Below are 23,931 nucleotides of genomic sequence, written 5' to 3' on the forward strand. Positions count from 1 at the left end.
TGTGCGCAATTATGGAAGGCCTGACCTTTTTGTAACTTTCACGTGTAATCCGGAATGGAAAGAAATAAAGCAGGAACATTTTCCCGGTCAGCGATCTTTCGACCGGCATGACATCATCGCTCGAAAGTTTCACTTAAAAATGAAAAAACTCATAAAAATAATCACAAAAGACGCGATTTTTGGGCCGGTCAAATGTTATATGCTTACTGTAGAGTGGCAAAAAAAGAGGACTGCCGCATTGTCATATGTTATTTTGGCTGGACTCAAAAATACAGCCCGATGAAATCGATTAAATAATAGTTGCCGAGCTACCTAATAAAGACGAATACCCAGAGTTGTTTGAAATAGTCACAAAAAATATGGTACATGGGTCATGTGGGGAAGATAATTTGATTTTGCCGTGCATGAAAAATGGCATATGTTCAAAAAAATATCCACGACGTTTCGTAACTCAAACCCAGACCAGTGAGGATGAATATCCCGTTTATCGACGACGCGACATCGACAACGGAGGGCAGGTCGCTACCTTAAATGTGCGAGGGAGAACAGTTAACGTAGACAACAGATGGATCGTTCAATGTTCCCCAATATTGTGTCGATCTTTCAACGCTCACATAAACATTGAATATTGTTATTTCGTACAAGCCATTAAATACATATGTAAATACATGAACAAGGGATCGGATCAAGCAACTTTCAGTGTCAGAAATGCTTATGACGAAGTTGAAAATTATTTGAACGGCCGGTACATCAGTACATCTGAAGCAGTGTGGAGGTTGTTAGAGTTTCCCATATATGACAGACACCCCACCGTAGTACACTTAGCGGTACACTTAGAGAACGGACAACGAGTATACTTCTCAGTGGAAAACGTGCAAAATATAGTGGAAAATCCACTAAAAACGACACTCACTGCGTTTTTTGACCTGTGCAGTAGTGACGGATTTGCTAAATCACTACTCTATCACGAAGTCCCTCATTACTATACATGGGCTAACAATAAATTTTCTAGAAGGAAACGTGGCCAAGACGTAGTTGGACACCCCTGCATAAAAAATGATGCGGCATTGAAAGAGTATACAGCATTCATCGTTCCCAGTCAGAATGTTTTTAATTCAGGATACTACTTCATCATGTACGTGGCCCAACATCGTTTCAGGACTTAAAACAGTTGATGGAATTGTTAAAGAAACTTACAAAGCCGCTTACCAAGATAGAGGTTTGCTGGAAAATGATAACCAATGGGAAATAACTTTGAAAGAAGCTTCGATTTCCCAATGCCCGTTAAAGCTGAGAGAATTGTTTGTGGTGATATTATTATTTCTACCATAGAACCTTGACGAATTGAGACACCGCATCGTAGCAGCTGCTCTTACCATCACTCCTGATATTCTAGGTCGGGTATGGGCAGAATTGGACTATCGATTAGATGAGTAGATGAGTATCGTTTGACGCAAGGTGGACACATAGAACATTTATAACTAGTGGAAAAAAAACTTTGAGAGTTTTTCTTTCACGTGGTATATAATTTGTTACATAATTCTTAGCCATTTCACTGTATCGATTTTTTTTAATGTTTCACGGATTTTAAAATTACCCTGTATATTTTGCTCTAAATAAGCTTAATAATTTATAATACAGAATAATATATCACCCAAATAAAAGTTTTTTTTGTTAAAGAACCAAATCGGTTTTTTTTGTATCTTGATCATCTTCAATCAAAAACATTCTGCAAGGCAATTAATAACTTCGGCTTTGTAGCGAATTTGCTCTGGTGAGACAAATTGGAAACACTTCCACTAGCAAGAAGTCGAAAGTTCAAGAAAACGAAAATATCACTTACATACTAACAGACATGTTGTGATCGCCTTTATCCATAGAGTGTCCTTTTTTTTTTCAGATGTGTACGTACAAATAACAAGACCTTTTACTATAAAATAGTATTTATTTTGAGGCCTGATAAATATGAAAAAATGTTAACAATAATTCATTTGACTTGATACTGCGTTCTTATTTACATATACGAGTTCAAGCCTTCGGCATATTAAACATAAATTTTAACAAAAACTATAGTCTACAGAAAGAAATGTTCTAGAAGTTCTTTTCACAAAAAAAACTATAATAATTTTATAAAATGTCTCCCTTTCTTCATTAGAGAATTCCTCCCTCCCCCCCCCCCCCCCCCCCCCCCCGGCCTAACAAACACACACAGCAATTTAGACACGTTATTCCCCAGCAGCAACTAAATTAATGTGCCTTAACAAATAAAGTTGTGTTTTCTCTGTGCATGTTGCATGAATGAGAGGAAAGAGTGAATGAAGTTCAATGGCGGGTGATTTGTGCGCAGAAATATGTCTGATGGACAAGGACAGGGGCCCGTGCTACAACTCTGAGATCCGCTGGTTCTACGACAAGGAGACGGAGTCCTGCCAGCAGTTCGAGTTCGGGGGCTGCCGCGGCAACAGGAACAAGTTCAACAGCAAGGATGCTTGCGAGCAGATGTGCGCTGGAGTCACAGGTAGGGCGCTGCCGCACGTCAGCGCATCAGACAGTGCAGTTTACCCGCACTCGAATTGGGAAATGATATGACTTCGAGGTCATTATAGTCGATGATGGCTGATGAGCTGAGAATAAAGCATTGAGGGAATGAATGGTGGCGAAAAGGGCAGTATTCCGAGAAAACCTACCTGCACACGAAAACATCCGTCACTATTACTAACTGCGTAAAATCTGTTTTTGACCCCACCTGAATTCTGACTCGGATCTCCAATATTATCAAAGGGAATGTACCCTCATGCCTTCGGGAGATTATCGTAGTGAATAAAAATCAGTTCATAACTTCCTTGTTTTCTGAGATTCGGCGTGCTGATTCAGATATCCTATAGAATTGAGACCACAGAAGCTGAAGGCATTGGAACATTAAATTTAGATTGATAAAAACTCATTATTCATCATTCATTTTTCTACTATATCCAGGTCTGTGCAATTTATAGTGAATCGTATTACATTATAGTACAGGATTCTTTTAAATAAACAACCACTAAGCCTGGAGACTACTTTTACTTTAGGCAGAAAATTAGAGAATACCTTCTTTTCGAAGAGCATTTTGCATCAATTCTTAAAGTTTTCCGATCAAAATTTATAAAACAGTTGTATTTTGTATCAACATAAATTTTATGAGACTTTAATTATTACAAAATGAATGAATAAAAAATAATCAACCAAAAGGCCGGCCAGTACACCTTGAGGATGGTTTGGATTCACAATTGGATATTTTATCTCGATTCTGAGTTAAGAAAAAACTAAAAAAAAAACATGCTTTAAAAGCAAAAAAAACTAAGCATTGTTGATAATTAGCCTCCATGGCAACGGGCTTTTGCATTGTTGTTGCCTTCTGCGTAACCATGGGAAAGGTTTTTGGTAACGGCAGTGGCGTGCCCAAGAGGAGGGGTATGTATAATGAGAAGATACTAAATGTCCAGCGTAGAAATACTTACCGCCATATCCATATCTCACAAAAAGTACATTTGGGCAGGACAATGTCTGTCGGGTGATGCTTAGTATACGTTTAAAAAATTACATTATTAATAAATGATTGAGGCATTGCAACGCATGCCGGGAATTATCTAATTATTAAGTAATTTTTTTATTGATTTTTAGGATTTTGCCCAAAATTTTTGTTTAATATTTTTTACATTTAAAAATAATTAATAATAGGACATCGGCAACTTACGGATGGCTGTTAGAGAGTATTGAAGCTGCTTTGGTGATATTTCATCAATTTAATTATATAAATTATAATATTTTTAATTGTAAGATTAATCTTTTGCATAACATAAGGTGAAACTCAGGACGCAAATCGATCGTATTGGTCAGTATACATTTAAACACAATTTTGTTTTATGATTTTATGATTTTTTTTTTTTTCATTTTTTGTTTGATAATATCTCATTTTCAATTTGGCGGCCAATATATCGAATGTTATGACAGTTGACGATCTATTAAGGTAGATTACTGCAATATAAAAAGTAAAAATAAACCAATATGCAAGGAATCTAACTAAGGTTGGGAACTGAACAAATCTCTCAATATATTAATATGTAGGCCCTATTCTTGAAAATTATTGTTAAAATATTTTACGATAATTGTTCTTGATAATTACGAATTATCTAATTGGCGGCCTAGATTGCTGAAAATATGGAGTATTCTATGACAGTTGACGATCTGTTGGTTAACACTACTATACCATAGCAGGTAAAAAATAAACCAATATGGCATTAGTACACTCTAGCAAATTATGTGTGTAATATGCGACACTTGCACTTATAGAAGCACCTATTTAAAAAAAATATGGTGGCTCTGCCCCCAAAAAATGCTGCTATTTTTCCGTCATATTATAAAGATTTCAAGGCTGATTATGTATTTTTTTACATCAATACTAGGGCCTATATTTAATGCTTATTCTAGTATATATTTCAATGGCCGTGTGACTAAAAGCGTAAGTTTTTCATATCAGAGGTCGACCTGTCGTGGTTTGAATCACCTCGCTTCTGATAATTTTGTATAATAATTTTAATAAAATAAGTATAAAAGGGTCACAAAAAAACTGGTAGGTAGTTGAACAACGACCTAACGTTCACGAATCTGAGTGACATTTGGGCACTCTAGGAACAAAGGGTAGAATAAAAGATATCGGCATCCAGCAGACAAAAACAAGATGACGACCTCCAATACAAGAATACAAGATGGCAACCTCCAACAGACGAAAACAAGAAAGGCTTCTCCAACAGACGACGACAAAATGGCGGCCAAGTTGACGGACACTGCGTTATCTAATATGGAGGAATGTTATAGAATCGAAGATGACAGAATCAAAGTTGGTGGGACTTTCAGGAATCCAAGATATTCAAACTTTCTAAAAGCCAAGATTACGACCATAGCGTCAACCAAGTCAGTGGCCTGGGTTGAGGCTATCCAAGATGGCTGTCGGAGTTAAGACTAAGGTCAAGATCATCCAAGATGGCAGACTTCGATAATGCCAATTCCTACACCGTGTCCAGTTCCCATAGGAATTACTTATGATTCTTGTAAAATCTGTAGCTACGTGATTTGCTTTGTGATTAGACAAATGAAAACATTCTGATACATAACCAATTAAGAAATTTTTAAGTAATAAGTTTATAGCTACGAAATTGGTTATCTGAGCCTAAATAAAGCATGTGTATTTACAAACAACTTTTGAATAAATTTATGTAAGTCAAATTAAGAAACTGAAATAGTAAAATTACTTTACACAAAAACACATAGGTAAAGAGACGCCAAAATTTTAACACGCAAATAGGAAGATTATGTCAAAAGGCCTAAAATATAATTTTTTTTACGAAATTCAGAAAATTTCTCTTGAAATTGTTTAACTTTGAAAAATTTTGATATGTATTGTGTTATCATTTTTATAAGATATAAATATATAAGAATAAAGTTTTTGTCGAGGCCATGCCATCGTTCATTGATTCAGCCATCTGGTTGGAAAGACATCTTAAGAGGCCTGTCTAGTTAGGGTTGTAGATGTGTTATTGAGGTGGGATGATAAGTGCGACGCTCGCTGGTGCTTCTAGTACGGTATCGCCTCTAAGCGCAAGGTTGTGAACTGGCGCGCAGTCTTCTCCTCAGCCATGCGACAACTATGAAATTTTAGCGGTAACCGTAACAATATATGGAATATAAGTTAAGATAAAAGTGTAATACAAGTCCCTTAAGTGGTTTCAAGAATCTGTACCGGTTGTTTTACGCCTAAAAATTACTTTGAGAACACGCCTTTCAGCCATTTTAACTAGTATAAAAACACAGTTTAAAATCTCCAAAATTCAAAAGTACTTTTCGGCCCTGAGCGAATTATTAAATGCATTTCGCAACAGACCCCGCTCGGATATCTTGAGTAGTTTTGGAATCGCGTTGTTTTCCCTGAAGCTCTGCGCACCGGGTAGCAAGGCGGCAGGCTGCTGGCACCACCTCGGGGCAGTGCGAGCGCGGCGTGTTGCAGCGGAGGACGGCGCGACGACGGAGGGCGGTCCGTTCGGCGGCCTGAAGGCGGGCAACCAGATAACCAGCGAGCAGCGCCTGGGGCTGGCGCCGCCGGACTACCCCTTCTTGAAGGCCACGCGCGAGCACAGCTCCGTCACGTCTCTGACGGGGCGCGTGCTCGACTGCGCGGTGTCTGCCTGGAGCCGCTGGTCCGCCTGCAGCGCCTCTTGCGGCCCCGGCTACAAGCAGCGCACCAGGACCATCCAGGTCAGGACCGGCATAGCGCGCATCCGTGATATCCTCCATGCAACCTTCCCCATCACAACTACTTTGTTGTGTGTTTTGTATATTGAAGTGAATATCCAGCTCGCGGCGTGAGAATTATTTACAAATCATGTGAGCAATTTTAATTGGATGGCTATATTTCGTCCTTCCTGAACTTGCACATAAACTATCTATGACTTCACAGCTAGAACAATGCAGATGAATTCACCGGAAATTGTCAACTGGTGAACAGTAAAACCATCTGTAAAGATAAATATGGACGGCACAAGTAACGTTCGTCAGGAAATTCATTTCAGTATTAGTCTGTCATAATTAATTGCAAGCAGTGAATATAAAAACGTATAGAAGTTGCCATGCCAAAAGGATTTTTCATTGCGGTTTGAATGCTAGTAGTTTGTCTCGACACGAGATGGCGTTTTAATCACTTCGTCAAGCTATTGAGTGTTGAATTTTCAAATACTTTTTTTTACGAACAATGGTGTTTTACAGTTACACATAATAATTCAAATTACACCCGGGATGTTTTGTACAATGTTTTAAAAAATATTGTAACATATTATAAATAAGTTTGGTGTATTTGGGATGCGTATTTGTTATAAAATCGTATTATAAAAACGAAATAATATTATTCCCCTGCGGTGTTGCCATCTACGGTGACGGACGCGAACCGAACGAATCGCGATATCTACCCGCTTCCGTGGCAACCAGGCACTCGTTAATACATATTTTCCTTTGTTTATCATGAAGGGCGTTATTATTAATGAATTATAAATAAAATTTCGTGCCCGGGGCCACAATTGCATATCATTTTAAGCACTGGAAGACATAAAAACGTAAAATATTCTCGACGAATTTTAATCTCGACCCCAGCTCACCACGAGCGTCTGGGTTGGAGATTAAAGCCGAAATTCTTTTTTTAACTTACTAATACTTATTTTATTAACTGCAAGGGCATTTTTATAAAATTCTACGTTTAATTTCACGACGAACAAACTTCGTCGTTAATTGTGTAATTGCGAAAAAGTGTAAAACATTCTCGACGATCTTGAATTTAAATAGCAAACACGTATAAAAGTTATAGTTAAAATAATCTCTTCGTTAAAGTAATAAACATATTTGAATTAATGAGTGCAAATAAAAGTAAATTTATCAATTAAATTGTAGATTTCATTTCACTCCTTTGTATCCATACAAAATAGTGATAATTCAATAAAAATTATTCAATTTTATTTATAAAAGTATGCAATCATTTCATCAATGTTTTGTTATGACGTTGTCACGTTAAACAATCGTAAACCGTAAACCGACTTTACAGACAACCAATTTTTATTGATTTTTTAGGATTTTGCCCAAAATTTTTGTTTGATATTTTTAATACAAAATACATTATAAGCGAGGTGATTATACCATGATAGTTCGGACCTCTGGTATGGAAAACATACACTTATGAACACAGGGCCATCAAGACATAAACCAGACTCATACTTAAATAAATTTTACATAAAAATAACTCATATCCGTACATGAAAAATTTTAATGTGAAGGAATAATAGCAGCACCTGTTAGAGGCTGAGTCATCATATTTATTTTAAATACTTGCTACTAGGAGTGCTAGTGTCATGTATTACACACATTGTCTGCTAGTGTGTGCTACAACCATACTGGTTTCATTTATACTCGCTATAATGCAGTAGTGTCAATCACCAGATCATCATCTGATGTAAAATCCGCCATTTTGGATTCTGCTATTTGATATATCATGTCAAACATATTGGAATTCTGTAATAAATTATAACCGTAATAATTCGGAAAAAAAATTACGTTTTACCAATAATATATTGATTTATTCGATCAAATCCTGACACCGTTTTGATGCGTGGTTGATTCATAACAAGTCTATTTAGCTTAAAATACTTATTTTCTTGCCCAGTGCTGTACCCCAGGAGATGCAACACTAGAGTGTAGTTGTTAATAACGAACGAGAGAAGTGGTTTTCATATAAATAATTTTATTTTCTAACTATTTTTGAAACAAACATAATATTTCAACATATTCTCATGCTTGAACACAAGGTCTTGAAGTACTATCGTACTCACCAATGAGATCGCTTTCTGTGAACACAAAATTACACTTAATTATTCATCTTCAAATATAAGATTACATACTTATTCTTTTAAAAGACTTCAGCTTTAAATATTTCAATTACAATACTTTTTTCAAACTTAAATAAGGTCTTTTATTAACAAAATTTTTTTGCAACACATTTGCTGAACATTTAATTAAATTAAGTTACTGTTCATTGCATTTTTCATTAAAAGAGAACTTGATATTTAAAAATTATTTTTAAATTATTTTATCATAGAGAATTTTTAACATTAAAATTTAACTTTTATTTATTACAGCTATCCTGAATTATTTTCAGTTCCACAGTCTCCACAATTGCAGTTTCAAATTTTACATCACTTATTTACTGCTTATTCCAGGTTTTCTCTTTGGTAATAATGTCTTAGCTTAAAATCCGCTCGCAATAGAGCGTTTTAAACAAAAGTCACTCGCCATCTGTTTCGGCGTCACTGTTGTGGAGACGCGCGGATTAATTCCTCAGAGCGAGTGGACCACTCGCTGTCCGCCAGTACCCATTCCGGGCATTTTCACTCCATTTGTGTCCGAATATCGATAAATAGTAAAAATTAGCAATGAAACACATTGTTTAGGTAAATCTTACTCAGTCTGACTTGATTTAGTTTTTGGACATACGCCATTGCTTAGAACTTTTTCTGTTGAAGAAAAACTAATAAATAAAATAAATTAAAATACACAAGAAAGACAAAAAACACACAAAATTAAGCAAACAATTGCTGTTGTCAACAAGAATATAAACACCACAAAATATTCCGAAACAGAAATATGGTCAACAAACAAAGAAAAACAAAGAAAAAAATTACTAAGTGAACAAAAAAAAAACAAATAATGACAACACAAAAATATTGAAACCAAAATAATTCAGCACAACAGTTGAAACGAGACAAAAACAAGACAAAACGAAAAGACAAAAAAATACAATAGTTTTACCAAAACAGAAACAAGCGACGTTTCGGGAACTGCTATCTGCTCCCGTCCTCAGGCAGAGACGCACATAGTACGGAAACACAGGTGCGACTTACTCAGTCTGTTATCACATTCTGATTATAAAACTAACTTTCCCTTTTTTTACTTGAACGTTAGGATAACATTTCGAAAAAGTGTAAAAACGTGCTACAATATTAATTATTTAGATATATTATTCGTACTTAGTGTCTAACGTCCCTCTTGATTTGGTTCAGATAATTTATTTTAAAACCAAATATTTACCTTTTTTTATCCCCTTTACGGTATAATTTCCAAAATGATCAAAACACCCAAACGTTAATCATGATGTAGATTATTTATTCTCAGTTTCTTGCCTCCCATGTGATTTTTTTTTTTTTTCGAGTTTGTTCTAACTCTATGAAAACTAACTTAAACCATTTCCACCCCCGTAACAGTCGAAACAAGAAAACTGGAGAGAGAATAAAAGCAATGCCTATTTTTATATGCAGGTTGTTCATTTGTTCATTCTTAGTTTCTTATTTCTAGTTCAAGTAGATTCACAAGTATGCATTTTTCTTCTTAAAACCAAACTTACCCGTTATAGATACCTTGAGATGGAGGGGAATATTGCAAAATATAATTAAATAATGTAATTTCTTGGTATATTCATTATTTTCTCACATTATTTAACGCCCTAATTTATTAGTTTCGGAGATACCATTTTTTTTAAATAACACAAAACTTTTCTTATTTTCACCCCCTTAACGAATGAATTTAGAAAATGTAAAGAATGGTATACATATAATACGTAACGCTAAATGCATGTTGTTCCTACTTAGATTTTACCACTAGTTCTTTCGATTCAGTAAGTATGCATTTTTCTGCCTGAAACCAAACTGAACCCTTTTACATCATTTAGTGGTTGAATTTAGCAAAATGGTAATAAGGTTTTTTTTTTTAATTTGGTATTTTTATTATTGATACTTATTAATTTTTTTTATACTTTATAAGATTCGAAGATATGATAAACTATTTTAAAACAATTTGTCACTACCTTAGAGGGAAAATTTTGTAATATTATATAGCCTAGTGTTAAATTTAGCCAAAGATCTTAAAAAAATAAAGTTCCATTAAAATCCGTCAAATAATTTTCAAATGATTCTGGAACCAACAGACAAAACAAAAAAAATAATTAAAGACACAAATTTTATACATTATATTTTATGAATTCTAAATAACGTTAATAACTATTTACAATTTAGTGTTTTTTTTTTAGTGTGTATCCGATTTACAGACTTTTTATTCCCAACAGTTTTATAATTAGGTAATATTTCAGCAGCGTTTAGTGTACTCATGCAAGCACATTTGCAGCAAGTGCTAAGTGTTTTGTAAGGGTGGTATAATCTTTGAAAAACTTTTCAATAATTATGTTTATTCTCATAGTAAACATATTTAACATATACCATACCACAACCACAACACACGTTTATGGCAGTATATCATAGCCAACTTAATGGCATTTACGTATTGACTGACATATCTGAAACGAAAACGGAACCATCTATATATTTTTAGTACCTTTTTAATTGACTAGTACCTACCCACAAAATTATCTGTAATTGTCACCTATGATTTTTAAACAAACTTTATGAAAAAGCTCGAAGGCGTAGGAAGACACTGGACTCGCTTTCTGGAGGATAAGGTTTTCAATCCCAGTTTTTTTCTTCTGATTTTGGCTTTCCAAATTTTCCCTAAAGCAATATGGCCATATTCTCAAATACTATATGTTTGATTACTTATCCAGTATCATTTACATGATTATTGTTTGTTACCGTTTTAAAGACCTCGTTGTGGCAAAAATGTTAAGGTAGCTTAAATATAAAAAAACACTGAAAAATTAATTTAAAAATTAAAAATCAAGTCATTTCATTTTCTAATAATGTCCGCTACTAATAAAGTAGGCACAAATAAGTAGTGTTGACTTATTATTGAATGATGATTTTTATTTTTTTTCAATTTTACCTAATAACCTGCAATTGGCTTATAACAATGTTGCCGGCGTGATGCTGCAGGTCTCACCCGTGAACGGCGGCCGAGCCTGTCCCAGGAAGCTGCTGAGGAGAAAGAAGTGCCGAGCTCCCCCCTGCGGTACGTGCGACTTGAACTACGCTACTGTCGCGTATACGACATTCACACGCAGTGTCATGAACGAACAAGAACATTTCATTAAGTCCATTTTACTACACTCATATTAAATTTTGTTTTCGCTGTAATTTCCCTACATTTATTATTAACTTAACTTTCCCTTGTTTTCGTTTTTGCACAAAACCGTTCATAAATTGTTTATGAGCAGTAGCGTAGCCAGGATTTCTGAATTGGGGGGGGGGGGGTTAGAAGCATGGTCCCCTCCCCCTATTAAAGCGGAGGGTGGGGGTTCCTTCCCCGGAAAAATTTGGATATTAAGGTGTAAAATAGTGCTATTTGAGCAGTTTTCGGTACTTAACTTTAAATATTGCAATGGTAAAAATATTATTAATTTTTTAATAAAAAATTGTTTGAGTGATGAATTAAGAAATTAATTAAGGATATTTTAATCAATCCAAGTGCCTTGTCCACGTCCCACTCAAAATCATAAATCATGCTCGAAGCTCGACAATACAAAAAAAAAGGAATAAAAATGGTTGGGTTTCGGCAAAACTGGCCTATTCCTGGATACAATTAGCTTTAGTTTGAAGAATTACCCAGTTACCACCTGCTTATAATTACCGCGCTGGTTAAATACAATAGGTGTAAGATATTTGAAAACTTGGGGCCCGTCACGGCGTCACAACCTTATAGCTACTGCTCGTGACAGGGGTAGGGGAAGGGAAGTAGAATCGGTAGGGCTCGATTACTCTTCCCCTCCAGTGCAGTGGCCGGTAATAGCAGTAAGACACCCAGGCTTTTAGCTAACCTGCTTTCAGATAAGAAAAAATAATTAGGTCTCGGGGGGGGGGGGGGGGTTATAACCCCATTTCAACCCCCCCCCCCCTCTTCACGGCTTCGCGCCTGTTTATTAGTGGCCCTACAAAGCACCATTAATGAAATAAATTATATAGTCAGCACAACCAAAATACGAATCAAGGTTTCAATGATTATTTTTTCTGTTATTTTGCTGTATCTTCTTGTTAATATACTAAGATACAAGTTTGTTTACCTCAAAAATATATTTGTTCGTATATGGCGGAAAGTACCTATACATACAGATTTTGCAAATAAATATTTTGTTGTATGAAAGGTTTTTTTCACCCAACAAAATGTTTTCGTTCACGCAACTATATTTGTTAAATGTAAAGAATTAATTTTGTTACACGTTAAATTTGACTAGGTCAACGATATATGTTGTTGCGGAAGGTACATATAAAAAGAAAGCATCTCCGAAAACAAACAAATATTTGTTTAAATCATCAAACATCTCTGTGTTTGTTAGGCTAATCAAATATTCTGTTACGGAAGTTAATATTTGTTTGTCTTAATCAAATACAGATAAATATTTGAATGTATAGACCAAACGTTCTCTTTGTGGGTTAGAAAGCCAATGACATGCTGTACATTGTAATTTTATCATGTTTGTAAATACTGTGGTATATAGGTTATCGTTTCCATTCCCACTATCTGTGCTAATTAAAATTTAAATCTTTGTTTTTATTCTCCACCCGTATTGCGAATTAACAGTTGTGCATATGTTTCATCCAGGGTCTGTTCTTTGAATCTGTCTATTATTTGTGTTGGAACAAATGGAGCACGGCACATTTCCTCTATATCCTGGTATATTTTCTCGATGGTTTGGTATTTTAGTGGTGCATTATTGTTGCAATATTAGTTACTGCCATAAAATCATGTATAAAGTGGTTTCTCCGAGCCCAGTATTCAGGCTGAGAATTTAAGATTGTCGACGCCATCTTTAATTGTAATGTCACGGCAGCCATCTTGGATGACTTTGACCTTAGAACTTGACCTTCAAAAATTGTCTATATTGGCCAGAATTCGCCAAAATCCGCCAAAAATTCTAGTAGCCAATTAAAATTAATGAAATGCTTAAAATTTTTAAAACAAATTAATTAATTCAGTTTTAATAAATATTCCGCCTTCTTTTATTAAGACATCATCGTTCAGCATTTAGTTACGGTCACCATCCAGGATTCTAGAAACATTATTTTCCAAACGTCTGCCATCTTGGTTGTGTATTACGCCATCGTTGCTTGTTTCATTACTGCCGCCATCTTGGATTCTAGAACGTTGCAATTTTTGTTATGGACGGCATTATGAAAGTTCTTATTTTATGCTAGAATATCGGAAAAAGTTATAAATTAATAAAAAAAATAATTTAAAAATTTTAAATCAAAAAATATTTTGCCATCTTGGATTACATCACAGCCGCCATATTGATAATCCATAATTATCAACCAAAATATTATGAAAAAATTTTAATTTATAAAATTAATTAATCAAATTTTAATATAATATTAATTAAAAAACGCACTTACATCATGGAATCTTCAGTTTGAACCTGATAAGGACAAAATAAAAATTACGACAGATCCTTTCTCCACGGAAGCCACCGACAAACTGACCTTCCACCACTAATGCCAAGGTATATATATATCGACGACTAGTATGATGTCACATCCGCCATCTTGTTTTCATCTGCTAGAGTGCCCTTCTGACATATTGTTTTCGTCTGTTAGAGTGCCCTGCCGACATCTTGTTTTCGTCTGCTAGAGCATGCTGTCGCAATATTAGTTTAATTTTATCCCGATAGAATGCAGTAAGTATTTATTGCCAGAACGCCCAATACGAAATCTGTAATTATTTACCTATAAATTCAGAAAAAAATTAAAAAATCATCAAAAAAATCAATTATTAAAAAAGGAATTTTATCAATTGACTAGCTTTAGCCCGCGGCTTCGCTCGCGTTAAGAAGTATTATTATTAATTAGGTATAGTTTTTGCGGCTTTACTTTTGTTTAGCGTGTGTAAAAAATTAGGGCCTACAAAACTTCTTTGTACACAATATTCTTAACTAATCTGTCATTAGGTGCTAAAACTATCAAGCTATTGGGTGAACTTACTCGTGAGCAAGCAACATAAAACTGTCCATGAGAGAAGCAATGTTCTCTCAAGTCAAAACCCGCAAATTTGAGAGTTTGCCCCTGAGACTTGTTTATTGTCATGGCAAAGCAGACTTTTAGGGGAAACTGTAATCGTTTAAATTCGAACGGGATATCATTAGGTATTAATGGGATTCGTGGTATAAATACAGTTTCCCCTTTCGCACACCCAGTTAATATAGTGGCTTCCACTATATTGCGATGTAACGCTTTCACTTGCAGTCTCGTACCGTTACAAAGTTTTGGTGGTTTAAAATTTCGCAACAACATAAATGGAACGCCCACACGCAGAATAAGCTTATGATAAGGCAAACCTGGCGGTTTCAATGAATTTAAAAATTTTACAGGGAAATTAGTAGCGTCATCTGTATTAACCACAGTATCAATCGAAGTATAGACATTTTCTTCGCCCTCAAACGACATGAGCAGGATATCGTTGATAGCTGCTGCTTGATCGTTCTTTGGAGTAATTATGGCACGCTCACATAACCATTCATTAGGCTTGTCATGTATATGAATAATGTCTGGATAAACTTTAGACAGCATTTCTTGAACCGTAGTAACAACTGTGCACAATTCTTCCGGGATGGTTATCATTCCATCAAACGATGGAAAATCACCATTACCGATTTTAAGAAGGAGATCTGAAAATCTACCAGCAGACTCATCCCCGCCCAAATGTGCTCTCATATTTTAGAGAGCTTAAGAATATTAACCTGGGGCCACAAATTAGATTTCTTAATGCACGACTTTACTTCGTCAGCTCTGGTTCCTTTTGGCACCACTGGTAGAGTCTGCCGAAAGTCTCCGGCCAGAAAAACTGTTACGCCACCCATTAATTTTGTATTACCCCTTATATTCCTTAGTGATCTGTTTAAGGCTTCAATACTACCTTTATGAGCCATCGTAATTTCGTCCCACACGATTATTTTTGTACTCTTTAAAACTTCAGCAAAATTACTTTGTTTGGAGATGTTGCAAATGGGAGTCTCGGCAGTGATTAAATTGAGTGGTAACTTAAAAGTAGCATGAGCAGTTCGACCACCTTCGAGTAATGTAGCAGCTATGCCGGACGACGCCACGGCCAGGGCAATGTCGTGAGTACTTCTTACTTTCGCCAAAAGTAAATTAATAAGGAAGGTTTTGCCAGTTCCACCTGGAGCGACTAAGAAGAATATTCGACCGTAATTGGCATCTACACTTGTGATAATTTTATTGTATACTTCCTGTTGCTCGTCATTCAAGGATGCTTCATTTTTTCTAACTGTGTCTTCTAAGGCCACTGTATCGTAACTGGTCTCCTTCACGTACTCTCTATTTTCAAAATGTATTGATGTTATTGGCTGAGGTAATCCATAATCTTTAAGAGGACGGCCGCCTAATGATAATACGGCATCCTCTAATACCGACAGGCATTTGTTAAATATCAGGTCCGATGAGTGCTCTACATCCACGTCACCTTGCCTTTCCAGTTGTTTTTTAAAGTCTTCAGAAAGGTATTCTTTGTATTATTCCCAAAGACATAAGGGGTCGGAAACCTGGCAGAACAATAAAATGATACCAAAAAGCTCTCCAGTCATATGCGGTGTTTGACAAAGTGCTACCTCTTCAAGAGATGAATCCAAATGCCGATCATCTTCGAGTAGACCTAGAGCCTTGCACGCGGATTGGAAAGTGGGATGTAAGTGACCATCTACAGTTTTCAATGCTTCAAATGAAATTGGGCCTCTGATCTCATGTAGAAGCATTTGAAGGTGGTAGCATTCTGTATTGTTTTAATGAAAAGTATAAACCCTACATAGAATGTGTTCTTTTTTGACCCCTGACCATCCTTCAACATTCACTCCTCTCTTCCTTCTCTGAAACTATCGCTTGTTCCAAACGTAATACGCAGGGACTTCCGAGTATAGCAATGTTTTTGCAAAGTCATCCACGTTACACAGATAGAAAAAGGAGAGGAGTGTAGTTGTAGGAGGACTACTCAATTTGTCGTACAAGTTCTGCTCAATAAAATAAATTATCTGTCCATTTTATAAATGGACAGCAAGGTGCACTACAGTAAGAAAACTCTCATGTATTGGGAATTCAAGGATTCGCCAAACTGCTTCAGCTGAACTTATATATCGACCACTTGCGTAGGTTGTAACTTCATCCTTCCCATCCTTCCCATTCTCTAAAGTAAACGTAGCCTGATCTGACCCTTTATTAACATATTTGCAAATGTATTTGATTGACTTCACTGAATGGCAATACTCTACGTTCATGTGAGCGTTACATGTTCTTAATAGCACTGGATTAAATAGCACTGGATTATAAGGAACCACCCAACGATTATCTATTGTAACACCCTTTATATTGACAGAGAATCCACCGTCATCCAGAGAACGTCTCCTGTACTGCGGATAACCATCATCACCGGTTTGAGTTTCCTTAATAAGAGCCTTAGGATAACGTTTGCTGCACGAATTATCTTTCATGCATGGAGAATTTCGGTTTAAACTTCCACAGGGGCCATGTATCATATTACTTTTAACAATTTCGTAAAGCTCAGGATCACGATCGGGGTTAGGTATTTCAGTACAAATTATATTGTCAATTTGATCCGGAGTGATGCGATGTTGAAGCCATAAAAGTATATGAATATGCGGAAGATCTCGCTTTTGCCATTCCGTCTAATACATATAGCATCTCACTTCACCGAATATTTTCTCTTTTATCAACAAATCCATGACCTTTTTTACCTTTAATCGAAAGACACGCGAAATAATATCGTATCGATCATGAGATTTTGTCCTGAAAGTAAGTGCTCATTTATGTCACTCCAGCGTGGGTTACATGTAAAAGTAATAAATAGGTCGGGACGACCGTAATGTCTAACATATGTCATGGCGTCTTGCGTTTTTTCATGCATGTATCTTGGTCCACCAGTAAAAGATGATGGAAGTACTACCATTTGTCCCAGCTGATTTGCTTCAGTATCTTGCCGTCCAATTGCATCTTTTAAATGAACATAATTATCTGCGCGCAATTTGGCTTGATTGTTTTTTATGTAGTTTAGTCTTTCAGTTTCTATTTTTGCGTATTCATCTACCATATATTGACTAAAAAGAGCGCGATATTTAACCAAATAGTTATCTTCTCCTTCTCTGATCATTATTCTGTATGAATAAAAACTTACAACACAGACTGTTTTTTTTTCAAGGGCAACTTAGTTGTGGGATCGCATTGTGGTATGTTGATTGAATAGCCATCATCCCCCCAGCAAAACATCAACGGGTACTGCAGCGCGTCATAAGCTCGATGTATCTCACTGATACGCTGAAGTGAGTTACTTCGGCTTTCGAGGATAATGTCTCTTCGGTCAAAATGTTGATCTACCAATACAACAGCCACTTCATTTGCCGTTGGTGCATTAAATCTGCCTCTGTGTTCTCTTTTTGGTTTTTTATCTGCATGTATTACGACCTTGAATGACTCTGAAGGCTATATTTTATCAATGGCTGTTTTTAGATCTTTTATGTATGGGTTCACCTCATGTAACATAAGCTGCAATTGTTTGATTAAATTTGGTCTCAAATCAGGAAATTTAGAACATCGAATATTAGCTTCTCTATCATCTTCACCGACGAAATAAATTTGCAGAAACTGTGCATCCTGCCCAGGTTCCGGTAATATACTTCCAATTAAATGATAGACTTGTCCTTGAACTTTAAAAGTTGGTGAAAACCCGCCTTCTTTTATTTGTTTTCCACCAAAGGAAGTCATTTGAAAACAGGCATTATATTTTCGGATATTATCCATGAAGTGTACATGATTTGGGTGTAAATCATTAACCAGACTGTAAAGTGGTTCAGGCAGTTGTTTAAACGGCTCAAGTTGTACTTTACCGGCGCTACAACACATGCCAGGTGTCTCATCTTTCCACTTCAAGGCGTTACACCACTGACACTTGTACATCATAGAACCTAAGACTACACTGCTGTCAGTTCCATAAGCAATATCTGGGTCATACGCCAAACCCGAAAGCAACTTTCTTCTCCATACGAGCTGAATTGTATTTTCTCTATACCATGACTAAATCACTCTATGCACATAGGTATTCCTGGCCTGATATAGTGCAGCAGATTGCCTATGTTTTTCAGGGTGTGCAGCCTGGTAGGTGGCGACAGCTTGCCTCTGTACATCAGGTTTTTTTTTCCTTATATTCATACACAGCTTTACGGTGGGATTCAAGTAGAGTCTGTCCATAATTTTTTTGTGCCTTTTTTTATTTTTTCGTGTGTAATTAGTAAACCTTGCCCTACATTTGTTTTTTTTTTTTATTAATGTCACAGACTCAGTTTGGGACAATAAACTTTTTATTACATTTTCATCATAATTTATTGAAGATACCATAGGTGAATGTTCACACTCTAAAACAGGTACCTCCTGATAACCCTTATCAACTTTAAGTTGCGAAGGTGTATCAATTCCAAAATCATGTTCTTCTACAGCTACCTCCATACGACGCCGAGTAATTTTCTGTGCTGCAATGGGAAGATTGGCATCAAAATGCCCACTGGACAAATCTTGGCTGAATCGTAATCGCCTTACCGGATAGTCGTTAGATCCAGATTCCGTATATATATGACCGTTTCTATAAACTTCAAACTGTGCCGTAAATTAGAGATTTAGGCACGTTTTATTTAAAAATTTTGTAATCTGAAATATTTTGGAAATATTATTTTTTTTTCTCTCATCTTATTTTCTTTACGGCCAGGCCCTCAGCCTCTGTTCTCAGAGGCGAGCTGATTTTCTTTCCCAGCCTCATGCTAGGCTAGCATTCTGGCTAATATTTCTCCCGCCTCCAGGCACGTCGGGGCCGGTAACTTTATTTCTTCGCGGGTCACCTTTTTGCTAAGAGCAGCTTGTGAAGCAGTGCTGAGCCCTGCTAACTCTGTCACGAATCGGTATAAGGTTCACTAGCAGCAAGACACGACAGGAGGATCCCGTGGGCCTTGTGTCCCACAGACCATGCGTTTTTTGAATCCACCCCCCGCCTGCTCACCCACCCTCTCTTCTCAGAAGTGGCTAGGAGCGACGACCGCTCGGGTGCGTTAACCGAAGTCAAGGCCATCTCAGGCTTGACAGCCGCAGTTACGATTCTGCACCTTAACGACACCTAGCGACGGCTGTGGTAACTAATGCCACTTGTGAGGCGTCGGCAGCGCCGACACTACCGCGCTCGCGCGGAGGTAACGACAACCTCTCTCCCCTCCTTATGTCTCAGGCCGCTAGGTGGCACCACTGGTTACTCCATTAACCCCCTAGCTTGACACTCTCGTCGGTCACTAGTCGATTTATTAGTACTTCCTCTCGCCACCAAAAGATAGCGCCTCAGTCGCGCAGTCACTCCAGTAAGATCTATTTTTTTTATGCCGGACACCTTCGGGTGGGCTCGGTAATTTTCGGCTCAGAGCCTAACCCCCCTCCCATTCTCTAGAGACCCCGCGCTTATGATATTCTGGTGATATCCCGCTCTGAACTGACTTCGGTGCGCGCCTCCGGACTGACTAGTACCGTTTGTATCTGCGATCTTCTGCGAATCATCGACATCGTATATTATGTAGTCTTCTCAGACTAAAGGGATGGAGTCCCTAGCTAAAATTATTAACCAGTCAGTAGTTTAGTTGAAAGTAGAGAAACTTAGTATTTTTATATAAATTATTTTTTTTAATTATTCATGATGACTTCCATGGCTACCGCGAATCGTGGTTCGAGTTTGCGGAGACGAGACGCCCTCTCCTGAGCGCCAGGACCAACACCCTGTTTTGACAGGGTTCCAAGTTTGGGGCAGCCAAAATCCTCTGCCAGAACCTCTGGACTCGGTTCCTGCGCAGAATCCAACATCATTAGGCCTACTACCTTGATCACCGTCTACCTACAGCCCCGGGTGATACCCGCATAATTCTATCTTTTTATTCACGAACCCAAGATTAGTGTAACCCAGTTGAGACAGCGGACAGTAAAAAAGCAGTTCGAGGAGAAGAAATTTATATTATGTTTTGGAAGGACTATATGTACAATCTTTAAAGTTACCAATGTTAATTTCATTCTTGTTTTTAAATATTTTAATTTTTGTTATACATTCAGGGCCGGCCCTATCGTAAATAACGTTAAGGGATATCATATAATAAGTGTAATTGTGAGTTATGTAAATAAGATCACTTATCAATGAAAAACAGTCTTTACTAAGGAAAATTTAATCTATCAAAAAAAAAAGAACAATGATTAATAAAATAAGGAAGTCTATAGACGTAACAGTTGTTTTTATTTATTTAATATATAATAACGATCCTTTTACTCCCAAGTATTTGTAGGGAGTCCCTAAATTTTCTTTGTTTACTCCTAGTGTCGCCTCTGTTGTTGACTTTTATGGTTATTAATTGAGGGCCCCAGTAATCAAAGCTTCCAAATCTTTTAACCTTATTATTTAATTATTCTTTAAGACACTTGGGGTATTACAAAATGGTAGCAGAGCGTGGTTACGTCTATAGTCATACCTAATTTGAAAGGTCATACCTAAAATTAAAATTAAAAAAAAAAATTGAATAAAAAATTTTTTTTATATTTTTTTGTCACTTAGAATCTTTTTGTAGTAAGTAATTTGTGAACTGTCCGCTGATACACGTAGTAGCTAAATTGACCCTTGAATCTTAAAATTATCATAAGTTTTGTGTGTTTACATTTGAGCGCGCACTGTGAGCAGCTGGCTGGCTGCCCGCCCACGCAACTCGGGCCGCGCGCGTGGCTTATCAACAGAGACGTGTCCGCTTGACAAGATACTCCCTCCCCCCCCCCCCCACACACCTAGTTAAAGGCGCTTCGCGCGCCAAGGTCAGTCCTGCCGGCTGACGTGACGTTCCTTGTAGATACCCTGTTGTGCAAGCTAACCTGACAGCTTCTTACACCCGAGTACACTGTTCATTTCCCGACGCGCGTAGTAATAATAATAATAAATTATGAAGGCACATACTTCCCACGCAATAAAGCAATTGTTTTAATCATAAGCTAGATTTAAGTGTATACCTAAGTTTAAAGTTTAAGAGATAATTTTAAGAGGGTATTGTTTTTTTTGTGTAATACTATGAATACGGACAGGATGATTACTCCGGAGCTATTACTAGTAGAGGAACTAAGTTACGAGTTGCAGTTGCGTAATTTACCAACTACTGAAAATGCGCAAGAGCTGCGAAAAAGGCTTCGAGCCGCAGTACGTGATAAGTTACCTACCTCAGTATATAATCTAAATTTAGAAATACTCGAGGAATTCAACATAGCTTGCTCCAAATTTTACGACATAGCTGTTTTCGTAAGTTATTCAGATGTGGAAGAGAATTTGCCCAATGTAAAGCGACACATTATGCGATTAGAGCATGTCACCAGACGACTGGAAAATCTTGTGGTACTTTCCGCAGATGTGCTCAATGGTGTTTATCGAACAGAGCTAAATCGTTGTCTGCAACAGACAAACGCCTTCCAAATTAAATTGAAAGCTAGGGCAGCCCAATTAGAAACTCAACAGGACCTCCGGGCCAACATTGCCCAGGCAGAAAACCTAGGAATGGAAACACTAGGAAATGTAGAGAGTGAAAATCCGGAATTTTCCCAGGAAATAAGGCAACCCGACACACAAGTATCTTTGTGTCAAACAAGGCAGGTTCCGCCCATTACATCAACATCAACATCTCAATCACTTATCACAGTTTTAACCCCTCCCATCCCAGCAGCCACCACTCAGATTCCCTCAGGCATGCATGTTTCTACAGCTCCCATCACCAGTGTCACATTTTCCGGTAACTTGCCTGCAAATCCGCATCCTTTAACACAGCAAAATTTATTTTTCCCATTCACCACAAACCAATCATATTTTAATCCATATTCCCAGTTTCATTCTTTATTGACATCCGGGCAAGGAACTCCAATCCCTACCATCCCCACCGCGCAAATTGCACATCCTTCACCCCCACCTCCGCCATCAACGCAGAATCAACCAGAAACAACATTACCAGTTACGCCAAGGGCGGCTGAGTATAGCTGTTATGGGAAAATTGCCCATCCAGTCGAGAGATTACTTGTTGGTTTTCCAGAAACAAGTGGTCTTGACCCAGATAAATTAATCGAATTCATAAGGCACTTACTTAAAATCAGACAGAAAGGGGGCATTCCTGACAAACAGTTGTTGGAGATAGTTTTTCCCTACACCCAACCACCACTAAGTGAAAGAACGAGTCAAGCTATAGAAAATAGTTACTCTTTTGACAAATACCACGAAGAAATTTTGAATTTTTTTATACCTGGCAGACTTTTGACAAATTACCGTTTGGAATGGTACAACAGGCTACAGCGAAGTAATGAAGCATTGCCGCACTATGTAGCATCAATCAGAGAAGCCGCGGCGGTTCTCAGATTGGGCGTATCAGAGAGCGAAATAGTTAGTTGCATAGTAGACGGACTAAATCAGGCAGAGCGCTCACGCGCTGTTTTCCAGGCTAGGCCACGGAGTTTTGTAGAACTAGATCAACTCTGTATACAGGCCATGAGTTACGAATATGCAGACACTCAGAGAAACAGGTCAGCGAAGTCCGTGGATAAGCATGATTCTCAGGCAGAAACTGCAAATAGTTTTCCATACACGAAACAACAAAACAAAAATCAACAAAGGCATAACACAGGAAAACAAAAACACAAGAAAAATAAACGAAAGAAATACACAGAAAAAGACAGAAAACACAAACAGAAGATTATAACACAGCAAATTAATCATAAAGAAAATTCTGAGAAATTCACAAGAATTTGCAAAACATGTGTTAGCCTGACTAACCAAGGAAAACGTAAGTGTCACAACATTTTCGGTCACGTCCGAACTGTAGTACCATACACTAAAGCAATGTTTGGCAAAAATCAAATTATTGGTCTGATAGATACAGGAGCTACTCGTAGTTTTATTTCAGGCGATTTGTTTAGGGAATTACAGAAGAACAAGCAGGTTCTTAAAACAGAAGTCACGGATGAGCGCTGTTTTACTGCAGCGGACGAACCAATTAGTATATCCAAAGTGGCTATAGTGAAAATCAGGATAGAATTATTCACTTGGAATTTCCCTTTTCTTGTGGCAGAAAACTTAGCCACGCAGCTTATTCTAGGCTCCGACTTCATCGCTAAAACAGGTATTTTAATTGATCTACAAGCAGGAAGTTTTGTATTTAAATTTAATAAAAATCTTGTCATATCATTCGTGGAACCTGAAAATAAAAGGTCAGGACAAGTTACTAATGTGTCTACCAACACTGACGAGAGAAAGTCTTTGTCCCTGGATCATCTCGAGCCCAGTAAACAAGTTGCTATTCGAGATTTGTGTAATGAA

General features: G+C 37.1%; 1 protein-coding gene across 1 annotated transcript in view; it reads left to right on the forward strand.

The window, feature by feature from the left end:
- Window positions 1–23,931, forward strand: part of LOC134531649 (spondin-1) — a 174,545-nt gene that overhangs the window by 100,246 nt on the left and 50,368 nt on the right. The window contains exons 12-14 of the mRNA XM_063367418.1: window positions 2,348–2,518; window positions 6,041–6,288; window positions 11,448–11,523. Coding sequence (XP_063223488.1) covers window positions 2,348–2,518; window positions 6,041–6,288; window positions 11,448–11,523 — 495 coding nt within the window. The remainder of the gene's footprint in view (window positions 1–2,347; window positions 2,519–6,040; window positions 6,289–11,447; window positions 11,524–23,931) is intronic.

This window comes from Bacillus rossius, chromosome 5 (assembly GCF_032445375.1).
Source record: "Bacillus rossius redtenbacheri isolate Brsri chromosome 5, Brsri_v3, whole genome shotgun sequence".
NCBI classification, from domain to species: Eukaryota; Metazoa; Arthropoda; class Insecta; order Phasmatodea; family Bacillidae; genus Bacillus; species Bacillus rossius.